This window comes from Falco biarmicus, chromosome 4 (genome assembly GCF_023638135.1).
Source record: "Falco biarmicus isolate bFalBia1 chromosome 4, bFalBia1.pri, whole genome shotgun sequence".
NCBI classification, from domain to species: domain Eukaryota; kingdom Metazoa; phylum Chordata; class Aves; order Falconiformes; family Falconidae; genus Falco; species Falco biarmicus.
The window spans coordinates 19,826,197-19,849,931 of NC_079291.1; the positions used below are offsets into that span (position 1 = coordinate 19,826,197).

General features: G+C 44.8%; 1 protein-coding gene across 2 annotated transcripts; it reads right to left on the reverse strand.

The window, feature by feature from the left end:
* Positions 1-5,118: 5,118 nt before the first annotated feature.
* On the reverse strand, positions 5,119-23,454 carry FKBP9 (FKBP prolyl isomerase 9). 2 transcript variants are annotated; one of them, XM_056337143.1, is made up of 10 exons: positions 23,073-23,454; positions 19,113-19,258; positions 18,322-18,511; positions 17,452-17,597; positions 16,034-16,223; positions 13,748-13,893; positions 12,320-12,506; positions 10,282-10,427; positions 8,566-8,729; positions 5,119-6,791 (listed from the first exon to the last, which is right to left on the reverse strand). In XM_056337143.1, the coding sequence occupies exons 1-10, from the start codon at positions 23,327-23,329 to the stop codon at positions 6,609-6,611; spliced, it is 1,755 nt and encodes a 584-aa protein (XP_056193118.1). In that variant the 5' UTR covers positions 23,330-23,454; the 3' UTR covers positions 5,119-6,608. The 2 variants fall into 2 exon arrangements, with proteins under 2 accessions (XP_056193118.1, XP_056193119.1); XM_056337144.1 differs by lacking the exon at positions 23,073-23,454 and adding an exon at positions 21,987-22,009.
* Positions 23,455-23,735: the final 281 nt, after the last annotated feature.

Below are 23,735 nucleotides of genomic sequence, written 5' to 3' on the forward strand. Positions count from 1 at the left end.
ACAGGCCGGGCTGAAGGTGGAAAGGGCTGGTGGCCCTGGGGCTGAGCAGGGCGATGCTGCGGCCCTGGGAGCTGCGGGGCGAGCAGCTCCCTGGGGCAGGAGTCACAGATGAGAGCAGCAGGCAGGGGCGTAGCAGATCCCCTTGGAGCAGCCAGGGACAAAGCAGCTGTATACAAGAGATGACGGAAGAGCAGGAGGAGGTGTATGAGAACACACCAACCGCAGCGAGACAGGACAGCCTTGTGGGCACCCCGAGCACCCAGGCAGGAGGGATGTGGTCTCCGATACAGGAGGTACACGCTTACTCCCTTCTGCCTGGACATACCATCGAGCCAACCTTCATACCCACCCCTGTGGGCTCTCTCCCCACTCCCCGCTTGCTGGGGCCAGGGAGGAGGGCAGAGCAGTGGCACTGCAAAGCTGTGAGGGGGCGAGCAGCCTTCTGCACGGTCATCTGCCAACGGTGGGGCTTCAGCACACCGGCGAGGTAAGCAAGGTGATGTTACATGTGACTCCCCACAGGACGCCAGCGTGAGCTGCCCGTGCTGCGCACCACGCTGGGCACGGCAAGGTCCCCAGGGCACGCTGCAGCGTCTCCAGGGAAGGCAGCAGGCACCATCTCTTTAACAGCCTACGTCTGGGGGTTTAGGCACCTACAGAATTTACATTACCTGAAGTAATGTCAAGGTTTAGGAGAGGGTAGGGTTGGTGGTCCTCGGGTTTGGTGGGGTTTGGTTGTTTTTTAAACAAGCAATCATGCTGGCTTTTTTGTCATAGCTGCCAAATAAAATAAGAGTCCAAAAGGCAAAGGCTTTCTGGAAAACACCAAGGTGTTTGGATGCACTGCTTACTCAACCAGCCTCCGGTTGCGAGGGGCTAATTGCCGGGCATTACTCCCAAAGTTTACACTGGGACAAAATTTTCCCTTCACAGGCGGGTTACCTTTGGAATACAGATAACAGTTCAAATTTAGAGTATGTGAAAAGTAGCTGATAGCCACAGCTCCACAGCACAAGGTATGTCAGCAGCGTGCTCTCTGGCACAAGATCATTCCAGCTACAAGCATAACGGATTTCCCCAACTATCCCGGCATCGGTGAAAAGGAGGGGTGTCACGGTTTAACCCCAGCCAGCAACTAAGCCACACAGCCACTCACTCACTCCCCCCTCCCCTATGAAGAAAATTAACCCTATCCCAGCCCAAACCAGCACAAGGTGGCAATTTGGTCTGTGCAGCGTTCGCAAGAGGCAGGACTGTCCCGTGTTCTCATCCAACTCCTCAGGATTTCACATGACCTCAGTGTTCCTCCCTCCAGAATTTTTCCTTGGCCTCCCTCTACAGGAAGCAAGCCATCGCTCCTTCGGTGTGACTAGGATCTCACTGTTCAACCCACCCACAAACTGGAAACAAATAAACAAAAATTCCAGCCAAAACCATATAGACAAGCACATGCAGAGCAATATGGAAAAGGATCAGGCAGCATCTTTAAAAGCAGCAACCAAAACACATCTCCAACTACATCTTAATCTGAGTTACTGAAATTACTATTCAGCCTGCCTAGAGCCCAAGCACGCATCGGAAGTGATCACTTGATGGTTTCCCAGCCATATAGACACAACTCTTTGCCTTGGCAGAGGACTTCAGATCAACTGACCATCTCTCAAGAATTATGTACGGAAAGTTTCCCAGTCTCCTCCAAGCAGACGGGCAATGAATGGTCAGTCACCAAACGTACAGTCCACAATGACAGTCACTCAGAGAAAAGGGTTCTTGCCCTTCCACAAGGAGGCAGGTAAGTTAGGAGCTCCAGCACACCTTTCTCCTTTCACTAAATCCCATCAGTCTCCAATTCTGCCTTAAGGCTCTACCAGCACAGTGAACCTTTGTTAGGACTTCAGAGCAACTAAGCCACGTTGCAATTACCTGATAGAACCCATTTCCTGTACAAAGGGTATCTACATGCCAAATAACTTCTCAAAATGCTGTACATACAGCTTTCTAGAAAAAAACAGTTATTTACACGATCAACCTGAACCAGGAGGTCTGATTTAAAAAACCTACATAGTGCTGTACAGATCATCGGTGTCCTTTCATCATCCCACATCCCGCTGCCAACTGTAACTCTTGCTTATATGTTAGTTAAGGGAAAACATAAGATACATTTTTGGATATGCTCCACTTTTTCAAAATCCCATCTTTTTAGCGCTACTCTGCTGGCTAGAAATAAGAACTGATATTATCAGTTGCCTCTCCAAAACCCTCAACAAAATTAACTGCAAACAAAACGAACACTACAGGTTAAGCCATCCTTCTCCAGCGAGTCTAATTCTTGTAACTGCTAGCCAGGTTTTGCACTCCGTTTGAGGAAAGAGATACTATTCACAGTATGCCTTTCTAAATCAGATTTCTAATGAGAAACATTTTGCAACCCTAAAAGTATATTTCATTTATGATTCAGTTTAGAAAGAAAGGTATCATATGTTTCCCAGACCATTTTCCCATAGCCAACAGAGTGTATCTAAAGTTTAAACCCACGAATAAGCAGCAAAGTTAAGCGAATTTGTTACTTCCCCCCCCCCCCCCACTCACAATATCTGTCTGTCTGTCGCACATGTCCAAGGTCGAGTATTTAGGACCTTTATTTAGCCAAGAATATTTCCTCCTTCTGAGTGGGTGTTGCAGGCAGCTCAAATGTCCTCTTACTGTCAGACACATTACTAATAGTCCTGACCTGAGCCAAAAACTTGCACCAAGTACCAGCTCAGTATGCCATTTTAAAGCTTAAAGGAAAGTCTCAGTATTTTTTCATACAGAAAAAAAATAATATTTTCGTTCAACAACCGCAAACTCTGATTCAAGTATAATTTCAGAATATACTTGGAACAGGCAGTCATACAGCAGAAAGTATTACTGTCAATTTAGAACAACAACAAAAAAATCACATCAAAAAAATATTTATAAATACCTGTTTTTTTCTGGGTACACACCCATGTTCCTTTTCTCTTCCACTGAGCCTCTGACAACCCAGTAGGGAGTTGCCAGCATTGGGTGCAGGCAGGTTCCTTTCATCACCCATTTGCCTAACGGGAGGCAGGTGCCCGGCTCTGAGAACAGCACCCGGATGCTTCACTGGCGGCAGCCCGGCTGCGGGGAGCCTCTCACTCCCTAAACCATCCGTTTCCATCTGGCTATTAACGACCCTTGAACAGTTATCACCTGCTTTTCTAAATATGCTATCTCAGTTAAGAATGTAAAAAAGTATCTAAAGAGATACTTTCTTGAAAAATACTTTTTTAAAGATTTAAACATACTTTCTGCCTAAAAAAAAAATATTTTACACTTGGAGGTAGAAAATAAGTCCCCTTATATCCTCACCCACCATAAGCTCTAACATGCACCACCCCCTCTAACAGGATGGTGACCCAGGGGGATTTATGGTTCGAGGGAGCTAGAGGTGTGGGGGGTGGTGGTGCTGAGCTCTCCCAGTCCATACCAGCACCGTTTCAGTTCCCAGCCAGCTCTCCCTGCCCCAGGCTTGGTTTGGCTAACCTGCAGGCAGACTGCCCGCACTGTTGAAGAGCTGCCACGTGCTCCCTGAGAAGCAATGGGCAGAGGACTGAAGGTAAGTGGAGCCCTTTTCAGAGAAGGAAGGTGGCCCCGAGCATTCCCTTGAGGGGGGAGCCACCAGCTGCCAACAGAAAGGAAAAGAACGGACAGGGTCTATGTTAGCAATCCAAAATTCTGCGTTTTACGCTGTTTAGCCTAATGCGGCCAGGTAGTCCTGGCTTCTCCTGGCTTTGCCTGGGCCAGCAAATGCCCAGCATAAATATCGTTATTTTGCAGCAAGTTTTTCCATTTATCCTGTGCTTTCCCCCAAAGCTGCGTTCTCATTGCCAAAATGGCAGCCTCCAGACTGGGTGGGGGTGGGGTGCGAGAGGGCAACAAAAACTTCTTAGACAGATGACAAGCCACGTTGCTAAGGCCTAAGGAGCCATGGAATGAGAATTTCAGATGTCCTTACATCCTAGCTGGTGGCACTGGTAGTCATACCTGCTATCTTGTCACCGATGTGTGCTTCCAAAAAAAATCTGGTGCAGCAATCTTTGGGATTAGGCTGTGCTTCTGTGCGTGGTGCAGCTTTTTGCCTGGCTATCTGTCCCACAGAACAACTCTGCTGTCCTGGTTTACTAGGAACCCTTCTGACCACCTCCTGGGAACCATCTGGAACGATCCCTTGTGCAGAATGAGCCGTTCATGAAGATTTTCTTGGATAAAACAATTCTGGATACCCAGGAGGCAGACTTGGGATCTGGGGGTGCTTATGAGACCAGGGCAGGGAGCTGCTCTGATGCCGAGCGCTGCTGCTGGCAGCACCCACATCCCAGCTGGCGCCCCGCTCCCCACCTCCGCTCCGTAAGCGTGCCCAAGCCGTGCCTTTGAGCCACAGCAACAAGTGAGCAACCTACTTCCCAATAAAATGAAAGGGAAAATTTTGTGCGACAGTCTCCTGAGAAAGCTTTTGCAGGACGGCAGCGCTTCCATGAGCCATTCAGGACATCAGCCTTTGGGCTGCAAGCACCGTTCACGGATACTCGCAATACTCACGCCTGCTGTAAAAGGCCGGTATTTACATGCAGCCCAAACTAGCCCAGACCTCCAGCGTTTCACACGCAATACAGGCTCTTTCTGAGCTGCAGGTGAAGTGACAACACCAAACCCCAGACACAGAGCTCAGGGAGTTTGCTTTTGCTGGCCTGGGGAATGAAATGTTGTTTCTTACCTCATTCAATGAGAGACTTAAGAGTCCCCGACCAAGAGAAACGTCACCCTCCCAGCTGACGGCAGTATGGGATGGGTCATTTAGGAAATGCCTCCTAAAGCCAAAAAATTACTTCACCCATGTGAAGTATGAAAAAAAAATATTTTTTTATTGTGGTTTATTATTTTGAATCAAATAATCTTAGTTTAAAATATTTTTCATAAAGATCAATAGCAATATTGAACACACTCAGGACGAGCCCATTTCGTGCAAGAGAAGAGACCTGCATGAAGGGTATTTAGTTCGACTCAAGTTCCCAACTCATCAAAATGTCAGGAAAAAAAACCAAACTTTAAAAGTAATAGTTGATCAACATTTTATTTACCAAACAGATCAGTTACCCAACATTTAATGGTATCAAACTAAAACAAAAATAGTTCACTGCACCGTACTTTCTGTAACAACCTCATTAAAAACAGATACAAAATGTTTTCGTCCAATGGAAATACAAATTTTTAGAAAAAGCGTCTGGGGGAGCTTAACCCATATGTACAGATCAAGAGAAGCAAGAAACTAGGCACAAAGCATAGAACAGAAACACAACTCCCCTTCTACTTGTCTCTGACAGTGTCTCACTATATGTATTTGTGCTCGTTACATGTCATGTACTGCGGGGGGATCACCCGGCCTTCCAGAAAAATTATGTCTGTTCAGTGTATGCCCTGCCAAACAGCTTGTTACACTTACAGATCTCACAGGTGATCAACTCCAGAGTTCACACAATCTAAACAGCACTCCCAGGGCTGATCTTGTGCTGAGGGATAGGCCAGAATGTTTGCAGACACAAGCAGATGGGTCTGTTTCTTGATTCTATCACTGTCTTTTTGTTTGTTCACCGTGCCAGACTGCTCTGCTGTGTAAACTCTAAACACTTACTCCGTAGTCTAACAATTCCCAAAATAGGAGACAGAAGTCCAACACAGAATCAACTGTATCCAGTATTCATGACAGCATTTGGACCCCATAATACTAATATTTAAAAGTCTAACAAAACTATAAATAGGGTTGCAACTAGAAAGGTTTGGGAATCCCTGATGGGAACACTGTTTCAACGCTCCAAGAGTCAAGGCTATTAGTTAAATACAATACAGATGGCAGCAAACTTTTATTTCGTAAGATAAAAACCCAATGCAGACACAGTTACAATTCTAGGCCTGTTTAATTCAATTCACAGCTTATGGAAATTTCGCAATGGCATAGCTATCGTTCGCATGGTCTGCGATTTGCAAATCTGAGTTCCTGCTGGCAAATATCCAGATGGGTTTGTTTAGTGACTGGAAAGGGTGCTCGTGCCTTCTGAAAGGAACGGGGCTCAACGGCTGGCAATTTTTGCAGGTTATTTTCATGGGGAATATTTTCTGGTTTGTCCCTCTGCACAAATATTTTGGATACAGAAGTTTTTTTAAAACTCTTTCAAAAGCACTTGGTAAGTTTCCTCCCTGCTATCCGTCCACCCATCCAAGTGAGTATGTTTTGTTCAACGAGAACGTCGGATCTTTAGCACAGAAACAGACCGCGTGGTTCACAGCGCCACGAACGGCAGTACACTCCGTCTGTTGATAGGCCCTATCTTGAGGCACTTCACGCTTTTGTTCAAATATACCTAACAATTCCAACGGAAAATCTCTTCCTATTTTGACAGCCTGCCCGCACACAGGCACGGGCAGAGGCAGGCTGCCGACCCGAGGCCCAACCTTTCAGAAACATGCTGGCCAAAACCCCTTCCAGTACGTGCGTTCGAACAGTAGCTCAGCTCAGGACTCTTTTTTTTTTTTTTTTTTTTTTCTCTTTACAGTTCATCGTGTTCCTCTTTGGCCTCCTGGTCTTTCAACTTGAATTCGTCAGCGGTAACTTTACCATTTCCATCCCGGTCTTGATTGGTGAACATATTTTTAACAATCTTTTCAAAATCAAACCCAGGAGCTAGTTTTCCTTTGCCAGAATCGACTTGAGCTTGAATGTACTCTGAAAACTACGTGGAGGGAAAGGAGGAGAAAACAGCTCACAATGAAACAGACATTTAAAACCGAAGAGTATTTACAGAAGTAGCATTTATTTGTTGTTGACCACTCAGCATTTTCCTGCTGATTAAGCATACGTAAAAGTACACTGTTACTATCCTATGAAGCTCGCAACCTAAATTGGACTAATTAGGACAGACACGTGAGGTTAAATCACTCTTTGTGAAGCTCAGCAGGGATTTCCTCACTTATTCCAGTGGGTCCTGGAAACAAGAAAAGTTCTTCTTCACAGTTTAGGGGGTAGATAAGTTGAACAGAGTGACACAGGAACAGATCCGTATGGACAGAGGGGGTTTAATTTCACATGCCGATACAAAAAGCTCATACTGCAAAATAGACACACACCTGTGCCTTACAAGAAACAACACACAAGAAAAAAGGATGAAACACAGAAATGAGACTTTAAGTATCAGGATACCGTGAGATCTGTTAAAGTAGCTTCAGGCATTACGACTCCCAGGTGACTTCACGGTGGGGAAGGCTGCAGGGTTGTAAGGTTAGTTTCCCTAAAACATCCTTTTCCTGATACAGATGATGAAGCTATTCAAGGTGATTAAACATGACAGAGCCGTACTGTTGGATTGCAAAAACCCAGAAAGTCCACAATCAAAGACAACTTTTCCAATTACTGTTATCTCTGGCGCTACGTGTTAAATAAGCTCCAGCAATGACAGCTACTGCTGACACTCATTTACACCTTTTAGGCCAAGCATCCTCCCCTATCTCCTTGGCTTCTCGTTCTCCTCCTTGCCCAAAAGGATGTGGATAACAGCACTCACATCCTACCTCACTCATTCTCTAGACTGGTAAAAGCTCTTTTCTTCTCTGCAAGGGCAAAAGTGTAGGTAAACACAAGAGAGAGGATGGAGAAGGAAGGAAGGAGATGGAAGACAGTGCTAGGAAAGGGGAAAACAAGATTTTGTTTCTACCCCAGTGGCTTGTTAAAATGCTCAAAGGTATCTCACGCTGTTCTACATGACCACAGTCTGCCCCTTGAGCGCTGCGAGCAGCACTGCACCAGCGAGGAAGGACACAAAACAGAATGATAGAGAAAGGTGACAAACACAACTTGAGAATAAAAAAATAAAAACTCCTCAGTTAAGAGAAAACGCAGAGGAAAACCTCACGGAGGTTTACACTGTCAGAGATGGTGTGGCAAAGGCAAGCGGCTTTCAGTCAGGGCACCCAAAGACATTCTCACACCGCAGATTTAATTTAAAAGCAAGCAAGGGGCAGGACTTGTTCACACAGCACACAGTTCACCTGTGGGAGGAGCGGCCGCAGGCACTGCCAGGCTTCGGAAGTGATGAGAGTCCCTGGATGCACTGCTGCAGGCTCAGCTTTGGCTCAAGATTTCACCATAAACTTCCACTTACAGACACTGAGAAGGCTGATAGAGCGAGGGATCGTTGAACCCTAACTCTGCCTCTTACACTTGTGCCCTAAGCATCTGCGGTTGACCAAGGAGACAATGTTTACAATAGTAAACGATCTTAGGTAGTATGGCCATTCTTACATCTCTTTGGGTTCTCTCTCTAAGGCTAAATAACCATGTTTTAACTGACACACTGCCTTCCTGTTATCTTGACAACACACACCACATCAGAAGGAGAGGGGAAGAGGGGAGACCCCATTCTTCAACACCATTGATGGTGGTAGGAGAAAACATCTTGATGGTGGTGGTAGGAGAAAATGACTGCAAGTGTTTTCATTGTTTCAGCTTACCTCCTCCAAAAGAACCTCTCCATCGTGATTCTGGTCTATTTCTTCAAAAAGATTGGGAGAGACTTCCCCATTCCATACAAACATGTACCCTTCAGGCAAGCCTGACACCAGCTCCAGCAGTTCGATGTCAAAAACTAACACAGCACTACCAGGCACTTCTCCTTCTGTCACAAAAACAAGCGTCAAAGAAGGGTATTTATCCTCACTTAGACTGAAGGGCATATTTCCTTTTAATCCATAATTAAATGTCTCTTTCTGCTCCAACAGGTACTTCTCTGCTGTTATCCCCAAAAGCCCTGTGATGCCAAGCCCACCAAATCTTCCTGCTCACTTCAGCAGAGGTGATCATAATATAAGAGAAGCATTCATAATAAAACTGCACCCAATTTTTTACTTATAAAGGTAAAACCGCAGGAATTATTCCATTTTCCTTTATCTCACTGATACACCGTGTATTGAGGTGCTACTGACAGACTCAACAGTCTTGCGACAGCTGGGGATGTTACCTCAATGAAAGCACGGAAGGAGCTAATTTACCCTTGAAAAAGAAAACTGAGGTCACCTCTAACTTCTGTCCAGTAGCAAACAAGCAATCTCTGCAGATATCTGGGTATATATCAAAACACAAGCCATGCAATGTTTCAGACCATCTACAGCGAACGTAATTTGAATTACAGCAGGTATCTATGACAGGTGTTTAACACAGCAGGCTTTTTATGCTATGAGGAAATTTTCAACTTCTTATATATAACTATGCAATTTGATACAACAATATAAAAGGTTGCATATATAAAAAATACTCAGTTTTTCATGGAAGACAGACACAAGTGAAAATGCTTCTTCATCTATTATATCACAAACTAGTTCTCCATTAAGCTTGACACATGATGCCTGACAGACAGTCTTTATAAATTAATACAAACTGTTCTGGAGCTAGTCAGAGAACACAGCAACTTATGCAACAGTTTCCATACAAATCACAGTTTGATCTTGGTGATCTCCTGACAGACTCCTTTCCCTCAAGCCTTGTAACTCACAAGACCACTAACAACCCCACATACCAGGATACGAAAGTTCTTGTTGCTTCTACATTGTTCTTCTCATTATTGTTGTCCCTGTCATTAAAAACTGGTAAGACTCAATGCTCTGAAGCGGAGCAAAGGGTCCTAAATGTATTGGAGTTGGGGTTTCAACAGCACCGATACACTGTTTCGCATCTCACATTCAGTTTATGTAGTTTCTGAATTTTGAGTTCTCTTTGAATTGTCTGAATTAGTGCTGAACGGTCCCTTTCAATTTTGTTTCCTGAATAACATGTCGCATGTCCAAGCACGACTACACAATTCCCTAGATACACTGTTTACATGGAAAACAGTGTTTACACCCCTCTGCAACGCCAGCGTGCCTGGAGCTTTCTGTCACGACAAAGCAACATCACTGGGGGGAAGGGTGTTCCCTTTTGTACTGGGATGGTCTTTCCATTGGCCACAGTTAACAGTATGACTTAAAAACGCCACACCGACAGTATGTTCATGTCACTGGGGAATGTGGGAGGTTGTCTAAAATTATGAAATGAAAATCCTCGGAAAAAATCCCATTCAGGCAGCTAAGAGACCCTCAGTTTCTGTCCTAATGCACAGCAAGCAACAAAACATGCGTACTTGTGTTTCAGTTACTCAAGAGATGCTAAGTGGGTGTGCAACAGGTTTCACTCACCAACTCCATCTTCTCCATAACCAAGATGAGGTGGAATAACAACCTTTCGTCGTTCCCCAACACACATGTCTTGAAGGCCCATGTCCATCCCCACCACCACCTGCCCAGATCCCAGAACTATGTTGTAGGTCTTGCCAAGGCTGTGTCTGGAGAAGAAGGGAAGAAAAACATAAAAACCGCTCAACATATAATACAGAACTTCTGTTGTTCAAAATTACCACAGAAATAGAAGCTTCTAGTTAGTGTTCTGTCACTGCCAAAAACTAGCTTCATGCCCAATGCTCTGTTCTACCAAGCAGTTACCTGCTAGTAACTGCAGGTAGCAAGTTACAGCCAACACCAAACAGAAGTGTTCCTACTGTCGACAAGTCCTCTGCTACTGAAGTTATAGGCTTCTGCAATGAAATCTAAGTAAAACCATTAATCCTGCCAATTAAACCCCCAAAGTGTTTCATCTCAAAATAAGGCCTTTTGCCTTTCGCATACTTTGAGCAAATGAATTGGACTTTTTAGCAGATGTAAAAATTCAGATGTGCACTTGCCCCAGAGCTACCAACCTATAAGGATCTGGATGCATTCACACGGAGCAGCATCCCTTTAATGAAATCAGTCAATATAATGTAGTAGTCACTCACCCAAGACAGCTTGGAAGCATACTACTACTACTGTTATTTGTATTATACCTCGGTGCTGGTGGTTAATTTCTAGAATTAGAAACTATCACGAGTTAAAACCCCAGACGTTAAACATGTATTGTAATTCCAGAAGCACAATGTGCGGTGCTAAGACTTTTTACACGGTATGTGTCACAACAGCAGGACCCTTTCTTCTGTCGGTCTCCTTCCTTTGGTTACTTGGCTTGGCTGTACCACTGCAGGACACGCTTGTACAACAGAGTATTATTTGGAAAAAAAATAATTCCGTGTCTAGGAGGTCAGCCTTAAAATGAGGAGCACAAGATTCATGATCTTTGATTCTCTATAAACTGCTAAGAGTAAGACAGTCTTGACATCCTTTGGTTTCTGCTACAAAATGGGAATTAAGCATTCCTGCCGTATAAAAGGTGTTTTGAATCCAAACACGTTACTTGAGTACATAATTGCCTACACATCACATCATGTGCTTTAATGTAAGCCAGCTTTTCAGTTCTGCAAGCTATTGTGTACACTGTGAGAACTATGAGCTGCTTCCTGTGTTAATTACAGCCTGTTTAAAAATAGCTTTTCCCAACTTCCCTTCCAAAAATAAAATACTATTCAGATGACTTCTGCTATCAAAAAGGTGAAGGCAGAAAAAACGCTAGCAGAAGTATTCTTGTAGCTGCAGTGATCAGTGCAGTGGGCTCGCTTTAGTTCTATATGAGACTGATTGGAGCAATCCCTTGCTTCCCTCATAAACCTACCGTCAACAGGAAGCAGGAAGAGCAACATTATCACCGCAGTCAAGACCAAGCCCTCTGATAGTTTCTCCATGCTGACACTTACAACAATTACACTACAATACAGGAAAACTAGCACCACGTGTGGTACAGATGACAGGGGATCATTTACTATAAGCCACACTCAAGACAGCTTTAACAAGACAACACCAAGTAGTCCTACCAGACCGCTCTCGGGAGCGCTGAATCAGCACAGAGTGCAAATCCTACCTAGGGAATGGAATAAACTTGGAGATCTCACTCATGGTGAGCCCTGTGTTATTCTAGTACGACTGGCCCCGATACCTAAATTAGCCTGTTTAAACAGACCACTGTGCAGGCAACGTTTCATCGTTCCACCTGCAGTGTTTACGTTCTTCTCCAATACACTCCTACATCCTCTTTGTTCCCAGTTCTCTCATTATACTGTGACAGACTGCCTTTTTCTTTTCTTCCTCCTATATATCTTAGGCAGGCAGACATAAAAAGAAAAATACATCCTACTTAAATACTCAAGTTTTTACTTTAAGATTCTGTTTTCCCTGCAAGCCTGCTTTGCAGGCAATTCACTCTGCTTTCACGGCTGCTAGGGATATTTTCTTTACCAGGCGACACACTTACGTTGAGTCTAGCAAAGTACCATCCAGGAGCGAAGCATTGTAGTGATACTTCAAGTAATCTCCCTTCTTACTCAGTACGGTGCAGTTGGAAGGTTTGTAGTTAACAGTAATGCCGACCGAATCTGAGGGGTTGTGGAAGTCAACCACATGGATGTCAAAGACCAGCACTGCAGATCCTGGAATCTTTCCTAAATAGGAAGCAAATTAGGTGAGTAGAGAAAGAAATGGTACCCAAACAGGCAGATGATGAGCAGGTACTGCACCCTGCAGGAATATGTATTCCCACTGTGTCTGCTACGGAGTCATTTTGCTCTTCTCATTCAGCATTAAAAGATTACATATCCTCTGTATGCAACAGATGCAAGCTGCATCCAATGTAGGGAAGAGAACTAAATGCGCACTCAGTTCAACAGTGAAGGAAAAATTTCCATTATTCTGAATTCAAAAATTATGCAGAAGTGAAGCAATAACCATGTATTTCCTGCGACTATCCTAAATAACTGATTTGTGTTTCACGTACCATTCGGTTATGGATCATCAAAATTCTTGTAGGACTTCTCATGCTTCAAGGAATGCCATTATGCCAAAAGGTTACATTTCCTTGAAATGTTCTGACAGCAAGAAACTTCTTCCCAGGGTAACGTGCAATTGCATTACCAGGACTGACAGACACGCCCAGACCTAGCAATGGGGTCTGCTGGCAGAGGAGTCTAATTCCCAAACCAACAGCACAAAATGTGCATTCCCAGAAGAGGGGCTTTTCTTCAAAGTCACTTCTTCCAAATAACATCCCAGGAGGTACCTTTCGAAACACCAGCCATAAAACTGTGATTGGCTAGAAGGGTTATCATATTCCACCCCTCCCGGCAATCTTTTTAGGTACTGATGAGTTCTCCCAAAGGAATGTTAATTATGTTATAAACACACAGATACTTTGCTGTTACATGCATCCACCATTTACAGAGGCAGCTTAGAGGAGTCCACAAAATCTGTGCCAGTGGATGGAACGGGGAAGAAAACTTAACACAATTAAGTCCTTTAGCATACAGAGCTCGTTAAGACACACAGGAAGGAAGATCTCATGCTGCAAAGCTCCTGGCATCCAAGTACCAGTCTGTCTGAAACACCGATTATCCAAATGAGTTCAGATCACCAAGCACCAGCCTGCCTGAAACACTAATTATCCAAACGATTTCAAGTCACCAAATTACATGTGAGATTGTTCTGCATTCTTACTATCCTACCTATTTAGCTAATCAAAATAATTTCACAAACTCTGGGTGTAATCCTGTTAGTTGCATGCTCAAAACACAATGAAATAATTCACAAGCCTTTCACATGCCAGAAAAATGGAACTACATACAGATGCACTAAACAATAAAGGAAACGTCTTTAATTATGGATGACCTGAATGAAAAGTCAAGCTCACCTCTTCCTTCTTCACCATATCCAAGATGAGGGGGGATTATTATTCTTCTTTTTTCACCAGTGCATACACCTAGCAAACCTTCATCCATTCCAGCAATCACATAACCTTTCCCGACATAGGTGTCGTATGTACGGTTTCGTGAATAGCTATGGAAAATATTTGCAATTTAGCAGTGTCAGGCGTGCTCAAGGAAACACAGAATCTTGCAATAGGTCTGCAACACAACTCTTAAACGAGTTAAGGTCAAACACGTGGTCATTAACCAGCACCAGCGAGGCACAATGCAATCACCATGTTCAGTGAATCTAGGCCACCAAGTTTCATCAGTCAGTGATGCATGCGCCATTTATTAACCAGTACAGGGACCCTGCAGATACGTTTCTACTATACCTTGAAAGAAAATCTCGCTTATTTATGTATTTTAGACTAAACTGAAAACATGTTTTGATAAAGAACCAAAATAAATATGTTTTCTCCTTTACATTTTCCTCTGCCCTGACTCTAGTAAGTGTTTATCAACTAGATATAGTTTGTATTCGTTTTCATGAGACACCCTTCAGACCATCTCATTTTGCAACCACAGCTATGTAGTTCAACTACTACAAGGAGGAGATGGGATAAATAAATTCTCCTGGTATGCCCAGCATTAAAATGAGTCATGATGACAAAACAATATCACCACTATCTGCCCCTTCCAAACTATGCCAATCACTTATACATAGGTCGAAGGATCTGCTTCAATACCTAACGGTAGACTAAAACAAGCCTACAACAACAAATGATGTTTAATACAAGGATGTGTCTGTCTTCTGCCTTTCTTCAAGGCATGCTACAGGAAGGCACAACCCAAGGAAGGGAACGTTTTAATTCATCCTTACAAAGTAACTCTGGCAAAGAGCAAGACCAGTACGGACCCTGATGTAATCATTAGCGCTCCCAATCCCAGCCATTCGCAGTGCTTTTGGCATGCTTCCTGTACTACTGTGAAATTTTCTCCTGGAAAATAACTTTCAATAACTATTGTTAGCTGCTCTGTTTCTTCATAGATACTTGTTAGATATTGGCCCTTCTTGTAAAATCTGCAGGAAGCCAGGGTAGGATGCTCCAACCAATACACCTTCTAACAACTGTCACCCTTCAGAATGACGTAGAGGCTGCTGTCTACAAAGCATTTACTACTTTATCGACAACAACAACTCTAACACAATACTACTGCCATTTTCAAAAATGGTTTCATGACTACAGACAACATCTCAAAAACCAGAGATTCTGGGCAGGTGCACTGTGGATAAGCTTTAAGTTCTTAACTTAGAAGTTTTCATACACTGTAAATTAAGGTCTACAGTGATGGCTGCTGATGCAGGTCTCCTGCTTTTTATACTCCCACCAAGCTGGGTAGCTGAACGGGGAGGTCAAAGCTGATTCTGAACCTTGCCACACCTCAATTCAATTACAGGAGATACAATTCCAACTCCTCCTCATGGGAAGTAGCACACATGCCATACCAAGCAGCTTATGTTTGCAAACTGATCCTGATCTTCAGCTTGCAGCAGCTGCAGCAGGACTAAGCATTCTTCCATGAGTTTATTTCGTAAAATGTTTTACAGTGGCTCATTTTCAACTCTTTTTAGCTACTCGTGACAGCTGTTCTGAAAGCTGGAGTGGGAAAATAAAGTACTGCTCATTAAAGAGCAAACAAAAGTGACAGGAAGCTACAAGGGTTTATTCATCATATAATTCTGTACATGAGGCTTGTGCTCAGAGAGCTTTCAACTTGATGTGACCGCACTCCCTTTTACTTTATCACAGAAACCCCATTGCTGAATTCAGTCTTGAAAGACAGTAACCTTCAAAATGCAAACCGTTTTCATGTACAAATGGAAAGACTGTCTTGAGATTAACCTCAAACTAGCCACTAGCACACTGACTCACAATTCTCAGGACAGAACATGGAAATCATATTTATTTTCTCTCTCTTCAGTAGCATGACTGATTTGGCAGACAAAATCCGTGGCACAGTGTCCAGGCATGTGTGTCTAAAGCATGCATAGCTTCACCAGGTGGATCACCAACCCCAGATGGCGTCTGTGATACTATCATAAAACAAAACAGGTCTGCGCCTTCCCATACTGAAAGGCTTTCTATGAGTTTTAAGAAGAAAAGAGTCCAACTCCACTCAACATTTTCAAAAAGGAAGGAAAAGCAAAGAATTGTATTTGGGCACATCATCAATACCGACCGAGTCAAACTGGAAACGGGATCTGTAGGGCTGAACGGTTTGGTTACCTGGAATCAAACAACGTGCCATCCAAAAGCGTGCCGTTGTAATGGTATCGGAGAAAGTCTCCTGTCTGGCTTCTCCGCTCGCAAGATTCAGGCACTTGCTGGTTCTCAATAGCAATACCATCTTTGGGGTTATGGAGATCAAGCAAAACCACATCAAAGACGAGGGAAGCTTGGCCAGGGATCTCCTTACCTACAGAAGTGTTAAGAGCAGAAAATTGGTAAGCTCTAGAAAGAGCTTAAACATGTTTGTTGAAGAAAAGCAACCTACTGCCGAATATCAAGCACTTCCCCTCCCAAACCAGATCAGCATATTCTGCTTCTAGTCAGTCATTTCTTTGTTTCCTGCATGGGTTTGTCACTCAATTCTACAACTCAATTATTTCATTCTCTTCCTATTGTGATGGCACTGCCACACTGAAAACACCACCCATCTCAGCCAATACACCCCAGCTCCACCTGAGCTGCAGGGTTTGGTCTACTAGTATTTTCAACACACTTCATGAAAGTGCATATTAGGTACATCTGCTCCGCCCATCCTGTTAGCATCAAAACAGGAGACCATATGATGGAAGTTGAAGAAGGGCGAGTTGAGTATTTCAGTGAGAAAGTACCTATCCACCAATACACAAGTTATAGTGTGGGTTGTTTTGACTGAGAACCATTGAGCTCAAGAAAGTGACAAAATACCTAACTCCACAAAGTTTTGTTATCCCTGAAGCTGGCTATCACAGTCAATGGTAATGAAGTCATGGAAGGGGTATGAAACCTTGCACACCACAGACACGTCCTTAGAACATCAGAGAAGAGAAAAAATCTAAGGATTATTTTCTAATTCCAAACTACACGTAACTGCCCCCACATTTAATATAGGGGACTCTGTGGGGTCATGGGGGACCTATGACCTGCAGGCTGCACACAGTCTCACAGGACAATTGATCCATCTTGTAGTTATCAACAGGACATTGGTTGCAAAAAAAACCAAAAAATCCCACACACCCTAAAAACCAAAAAAACCCACCAGAATTGGAACTAAAAACACACTTTTCTTTTTTTCAAAAGTTTTCTGCTCACTGTGGCAGTCATTGAAAGAATCATGCAGTCACCTGAATTCAAGTTTTTGGAGCCAGTAAATATTAATCACAGACTATATTCTCTGAATGAAACAAAATTTCTGTATATAAAGATTACAATTGTAACAACAACGTGTCTGTTAAGCAACTTATCTTTTAAATTTTAAAAAAAATCTTGTACTTCCTAATCAGTCCAATCCTGGATGTAATACATTTTGAACCTCTCTTTCCATCAATTTGGTCCATCTGTCTGAAACGGGTAATAATGCTGCCCATAAATATAAAATACACAAAGTACAAGTTTCTTTTAAAATATGGATGACTTGGATTAAAAAAAAATAACTTTACCATCTCCTTCTTCTCCATATGCCAAGAAAGGCGGTATTGTGATAATGCGCTTCTCTCCTACGCACATTCCCAAGAGACCCTGGTCCATACCAGGAATCAGCCACCCAATTCCCACATAGGTATCGTAAGTTCTCATCCGATTATGGCTAAAAATGAAAAGGAAAAAAACAAAACCCACAACCAAACGTCAGAGAGCCACAGGAAAGAACGATACTAAACTTTAAAAGCCACGTGCTATGCACAATGTAACTGACAACTTGCTGCTCCAAAAATACTGCTCTTTGATTGACCAAGGGCTGGCTGGGTGGTGTTTGCCAGAGCACTTAGCTACCTCAGGGACTTAACAGGTTTTGAAAAGTGGCTCACAAACATAAGGGCAGGCATTATTAAAGCATCATTTTCCACCCAAGTTTAACAAAGTACACATAGTGTAAACATAACATCTGCGCATGGAAGTGTTTGTAGCTCAATTTCATTATGAGCTCTGCTTCGTTTATAAAGCTTGTATATAACTTAAAACAGCTATACTGCAGTGGTTATAGAAAATCTTACCTGACTGCAATCGATGTAATAGATGGTAATACAGATAGAAGAAATGGATTTTTTAAAAAAAAAAAAAGGGGGGGGGGGGCGAAGTCTGGTTTGGTAATGCCCATGCAGAAATAATGTACTGTTTTCTTGGTTTGAGTCAGTACCGCTGCCCTTTAATCCCTGAATAAATTACCAACATCTGTGATGCTGCCTTTCATTTTCTGTGTTTCTGAGCAATTAGCATTAATTGTTGTACCAGTGAAGGGGGAGTAAATGACGGTTTTAAGTGACATGAGATACCTATTAAAATATGCAAAGACACACAACCCAGCAGCATACCTTGAATCAAACAGGGTCCCATCTAAGAACGTTCCATTGTAATGGTATCGTACGAAGTCCGACACCTGGACTGTCCGAGGACACTTCTCTGGTTTGAAGTAAGTCTGAACCTGCACTTCATCCTCTGAGTTCCAAAGATCTATCAGGAGCACATCAAAATGGAGCACAGCATTGGGGGGTATCACACCAGCTGCAAAAGCAAAACAACACAACCAGGTTTATTTCCCTTTTTCTACATGGCATCCACGAAAAGGGAAACTATCCAGGCATACCCTAAAATACGCACACATACTGCACACCTTACTCCTTGTGATGCTTATATTCCCCTGGCCCCTTGTCACCGATGGAGCTACTTAAGGGGGTATATTTGGCAACACGAACTATCACAAAATATGTCTCTCCAGCAAACTGATCTTGATTTAGCATTTGTTGCCTCTGTGAGTTTGTAGCACAAAGCTGGTTTTGGCACTGAGAAGAGCTTGTGCAGCACTGCAACACCAAGCCACAGTAAGTATTTAACAGTGAGGCAGGTATAAATAAAAAGTTCACTTCAGCGGCAAGGTTCGTTTGCTGAAGGTCCTCTACAGTCAGCAGCAATTCCGTCAGCGTGCAGAGGGAGCCTGGAGAGACTGGTTAGGCTACAGGCTTAACAACCAACCCTCGGCAGGGCAGAACCTCTCCGAAATTCACTGCTTCCAGTCCCTCCCTTTCTCTCCTGTGACTCCATTTTCTATCTGCTCTGCTCAATCACTTGCACAACCAGCTACGCTCCGGCCCGCTGCGGTACTTACAGACGCCTTCACTTCCGTAGGCAAGCTTGGGGGGAATTTTCACGAACCGCCGCTCATTCACACACATGCCAACCAGAGCTTTGTCCATCCCAGCAATAAGTTGACCTTTTCCCACAAACACGTTGAATGTGGATCCCCTGTCATAGCTAAAGAGGGAATAGCAGGCAAAAACATTAGCGGTTCATCTACCCACCACACCGCTATTTTTTTTTTTGTCTCCCTTGTCTCCCTCTTGCCCTGTTAGCATAACTTTATGGTGAGTCACTGCTAAGGGAAGGGGCAAATCCAAGTGTTTCTGAGACTTCAACCCAGCTCTCCTTCTGTTCACTGCTCACCGTCTATCTGAAACACATTCTAGCAGCGCGCAATGTATATTGCAGGCATCCGAAGCCCGTAACTACAAACAGTTACTTCACACACTAATACTATAAGCAGCATTGGAAATGAAGGAAGAAAAGGAAAAATTAAACACTATTATGAGATATGAAAGGATGACTGCTCCCACAGTAGGATCTCAGCATACTGATTTTGGTGAGCAATGCCGCAAAAATATCACGCAAGATCAATGAGCTTTACAACATGAGACACCATAGTTGGGGACTCTCTGTGGGAGAAGAGGAAAGGCGAAAGATGCCTTTTTGAGTAATAGTTCTGAGATTTGCCAATTGATTATTTATTTTCTCCAGTTTGTTGCTAATTTTCTCCTCCACGCTCCCAGCTCTCATTTAAAGCACAGAGACACGCTTTAAACAGCAGGCTTCCCAGGTCAAGAATCATGAGAACTAGCTAAATGATCTGCCACTATGATAATACACGGACATTTGAAAGGTAAAAAAATGATGCTTAAACGATTTAGTTTTCCAGAGAGGACGGAAAACAGCAGTGTTACCAGAGCAGAACACTAACACTAGCTTACGTGGTTAGCCTGACCACCGTAAATCTGCACAGTGACCCCACTTTGCTGTGCCTGAATTACTGCTGCTAGTAAATTTTTTGAAGCAGTGTCTAAACATACAACAGGAGGCATTTCAAAACCTTCATGCCTATTTTTAAACTTTTACTGCTTCCATTTTCTCAAATTCCTTTTATAATTTGAAGGGGTTTTTTTCTTTTTGTCTTTTTTTTGGTTTTTTAGTTCAGATAAAAGGCAGCCTTGGAAAAAATAAGTACAAAAAGGCTTGTGCCTCTTTGCCTGCTAAAATATTCTGGAAAGCAGCCAGCAGCTAGATATCACTAGGGAAATGATGTCAAACTTTCCTTCAAAGACTGTACACATCACTTCCACAACATACTGAGCCTCCTAGCAGTCCCAGAGCCTCGAATCCCTCAAATACTTTTCTGAGTGATCTCTCTGTTTGTTCCAAGGTGGGTGTTTTTTTTCTGGCAAACATTTCCCTTCAAACAGACAGCCCTCTGCACAGAGCATTCACTTTCGGTTGCACAGATATTCCTACTCCCAGGCAAGCATGGAAAATATTTAAATTAGCTCCTGACGAATTCTGTTACACACACACAAAAATGGAATTAAGATGTTGAGACTAGTAACGTAACAGGTTCTAGAAAACCCCCCAAAATGGTAGCAATTGACAAAGCCTGGCAATACATCTGGGATGGATCTAAAACAGAAGAGGTTTGGTTTTTTTTCCAAAAATAAACCTACAATTAAGAAAACGTTGATGCTAAGCAGAGACTTGAACAAAGCCAGCAAACAGATGACCCAGTTTTGCAGGACTGACTTTGCAGATTGCTTAAAACTAAGCAAATTTAGTTTCTATTAGTGGAATTTACCAAATTAACAGCAGATTGACTAGGCAATAAAATTCAGGCTTTAAAATGCAAATCATTGTATGGACGTGGAAATAAAAATACAAACACTGATAGGGGGGAGAGAATAAACAGGCACATTAGTAATTTATGTGACACAGTCATGATTACTAAGACTTTGTCAACAGCCTCTAACAAGAACAGCAGTATTACCACCTTCTACTTGGAAATACAGAAAAATAATGTAACATCTCAAGAGCATTTTCAACAGCTGAAGAAGAAACAAAGTAAAACTGCCCTTAGTTCAACACCCAGAGAATTTTCTAGACCAATTTTGTAACAGTGTTTGACTAAACTGATGCTGTTAAGCACTTTCATAAACTTACAAAAAAAAAAAAGGCAACAAAAAAACCCCAACACGATAGCAACTCAGACAGGTAGAAAAATGGGCTTTCTAATAAGCTAATTTTAGTATAAATTGCCTGAATATCTTCTAACTCGTATACAGGGAACTTCAAAGATTTTACAACAAATACTCCAAAATATTTCTTCCATTAACCTCCAGAACACAATACCCTCTTAATTTTCCATTATCTTAACAGGACAGACCCCTGACATCATCAAAAATGCATGACAACGTGAGCTGCCATCTAGAGAAAAATCACAACAAACCTGACTTTCTGCACCCTTTTGAAATTAAGGCTGCCACAGAAATACTCAAGTTAGATTAGACTACCATCTTTACTATTTATTTACCAGTATTTAGAGGACCCAAAGAGAAAAATGCTGCACAGTTCTGCACAGCCTGGTCTTGCCCCGAATAATTCAGAGCCAAATGACAAGGAAGTTGGAATTACACAAGAGCCAACACCTGGGAAGCCTCTCCAGGTGCCCTGCTTCCATGCAGAAATTTGCTGGTCCCACTCAGGGTACAAAGAGCCTCAGTACGTATCTGTAGAAATCAGAAACACATTTCCGAACGCATGGCTGGTTTTCCAATTGTTGCATATTTGTAAAATGAGCCACGAGGATGCTGCCTTTGTGCGTCCTCGCATCTGCAGTTAAGACTTATTTTCCAAGCCTCAGTTGCCAATTCAAGAATCCACTGACCTTGCCATGTCTTTTCACTGAACCTCCAACACCAGCTGAACCGCCAGCTACTGCATCCTGCGCTTTATCTGGCAAAGTGCTGGTGAAGTGCTGGGGAAGCAGCACTACGGGTGTACTGAAGCACAGCCAGCTCCAGAGGAAGAGCTGAACTGAATTTGAAGGACAGTTATTTCCCTAAGGCAGTAGATTTTCCTTGAAACACAAGGAAGATTACCAGGATTACTGAAAATACATTTTGTTTTTTCTTTCAAAGTAATACTTTGCTCAGTGACAATGAATGAAGCAAGAAAAAAACAAGCAAGCTGTAAGAAGCACCGGAATCCTTCACAATCTCCTGATCCCACTATTTAGGCTTCCTGATCGCAAAATAACAGCGGGAACACGGCCAGATGCTTCACTGTACATAGGTCACATTTATTCAAGGGTAACTTATCCATGTAAGCACAGCCTGATAAATCTTATACTTGAGGCAAGGATAATTGTTCAGAAATGTTTACGTTCCAGTAGGGTGGAGCCTGGAGAAGACATAGGAAACGCACAAAGGGGCAGGAAATCCCTGAATACCGTGGAACCACACACGCTCCTGTTTACCAGGCTAACCGACCACCCCTCGGGCTTCCCTCCTGGAGCACAAGGCTCCCAGCCCGCACCTTGGAGAGGCAGCTGTAAGAGCGCGGCGGGGACCCACCAGGGCACGCCAGCCCCTGCGGGCCGGACCCAGCCCCGCGGGGGTCTCGCCCCCCAGCTCGTTGCCCTTTCCCATTTCAGACACCCCGCCGTGGTGGCCCGCACGACGCCGCCCAGCTGCCCACGGCCCCGCTTCCGACCCGTCGCCACCCGACGGCGCCCAGGGGCCGCAGCGGACCGAGCGCCGGCCGCCACCTCCCGGCGCCCACTGGCCCCCCGCGGGGGCGGCCCCGCGACCCCAGCCCCGCGGGGAGGGCACGGCGACCCCAGCCCCGCGGGGCGGGCACGGCGACCCCAGCCCCGCGGGGAGGGCACGGCGACCCCAGCCCCGCGGGGGGGGCACGGCACGGCGACCCCAGCCCCGCGGGGGGGGCACGGCGAGCCCCGCGCGGGCCAGACCTGGAGTCGAAGCGGGTGCCGTCGGGGAAGGCGCCCAGGTAGTGGTAGCGCACGAAGTCTCCGGGCCGCACGGCCCGCGGGCAGCTCTCGGGCACGAAGCGCTGCTCGACGCGGAGGTCGGCGCCGTCGGCGGGGGGCTGGGCGGCGGGCACCGGCGGCGCCTGGCAGGCCGCCCAGCTCACCAGCAGTGCCGGCAGCACCAGCGCGGCGCCGCAGCCGGGGCCCCGCCGCCGCCGCACGGCCGCCGGCCCCGCCATGGAGAGCTGCGAGCGGGGCCGCAGGGCACTCTGAGCCGCCGAGAGGAGGGAGGTGGGGGGCACCCGCCCCGGCCCTCCCGCTCCTCCTCCCGCCGCTGCGAACTTGCAAACGTGGATGCAGCACTCGCAGACGGGCCGGGGGAGGAGCAGCCCCGGCTCCCCCCACCGCCGCCGCGCAGCTGGGAGCCGAGCGGCGCCGGCACCGCCGCCCCGCAGCCCGTCCCCCCCCTTTCCCCGGGCCGCTCGGGGGGGCGGCGGTGCGACGTGGCGGCTGCGCGTCCTGTCCCCCCGGGCCGCCGGGCGGCGGGGCTCCTGCTGCCTGCCGCCGCACCCCGGCTCCCTGCGCCGCCGCGGGTTCGTACTTGGGTGTATATAACGGATCTGTACTTGTGGATTTCAAATCCCA

What these genes read in the sequence shown, in the direction of transcription:
- FKBP9 (XM_056337143.1), bottom strand. Translation starts at nt 23,329, where the DNA reads ATGGCGGGGCCGGCGGCCGTGCGGCGGCGGCGGGGCCCCGGCTGCGGC. An exon ending in GGCACCCGCTTCGACTCCAG is followed by an intron (nt 19,259 to 23,072) that starts GTCTGGCCCGCG and finishes TTCCCTCTTTAG; the next exon opens with CTATGACAGGGGATCCACAT. An exon ending in GGGACCCTGTTTGATTCAAG is followed by an intron (nt 17,598 to 18,321) that starts GTATGCTGCTGG and finishes TTTCATTTTTAG; the next exon opens with CCATAATCGGATGAGAACTT.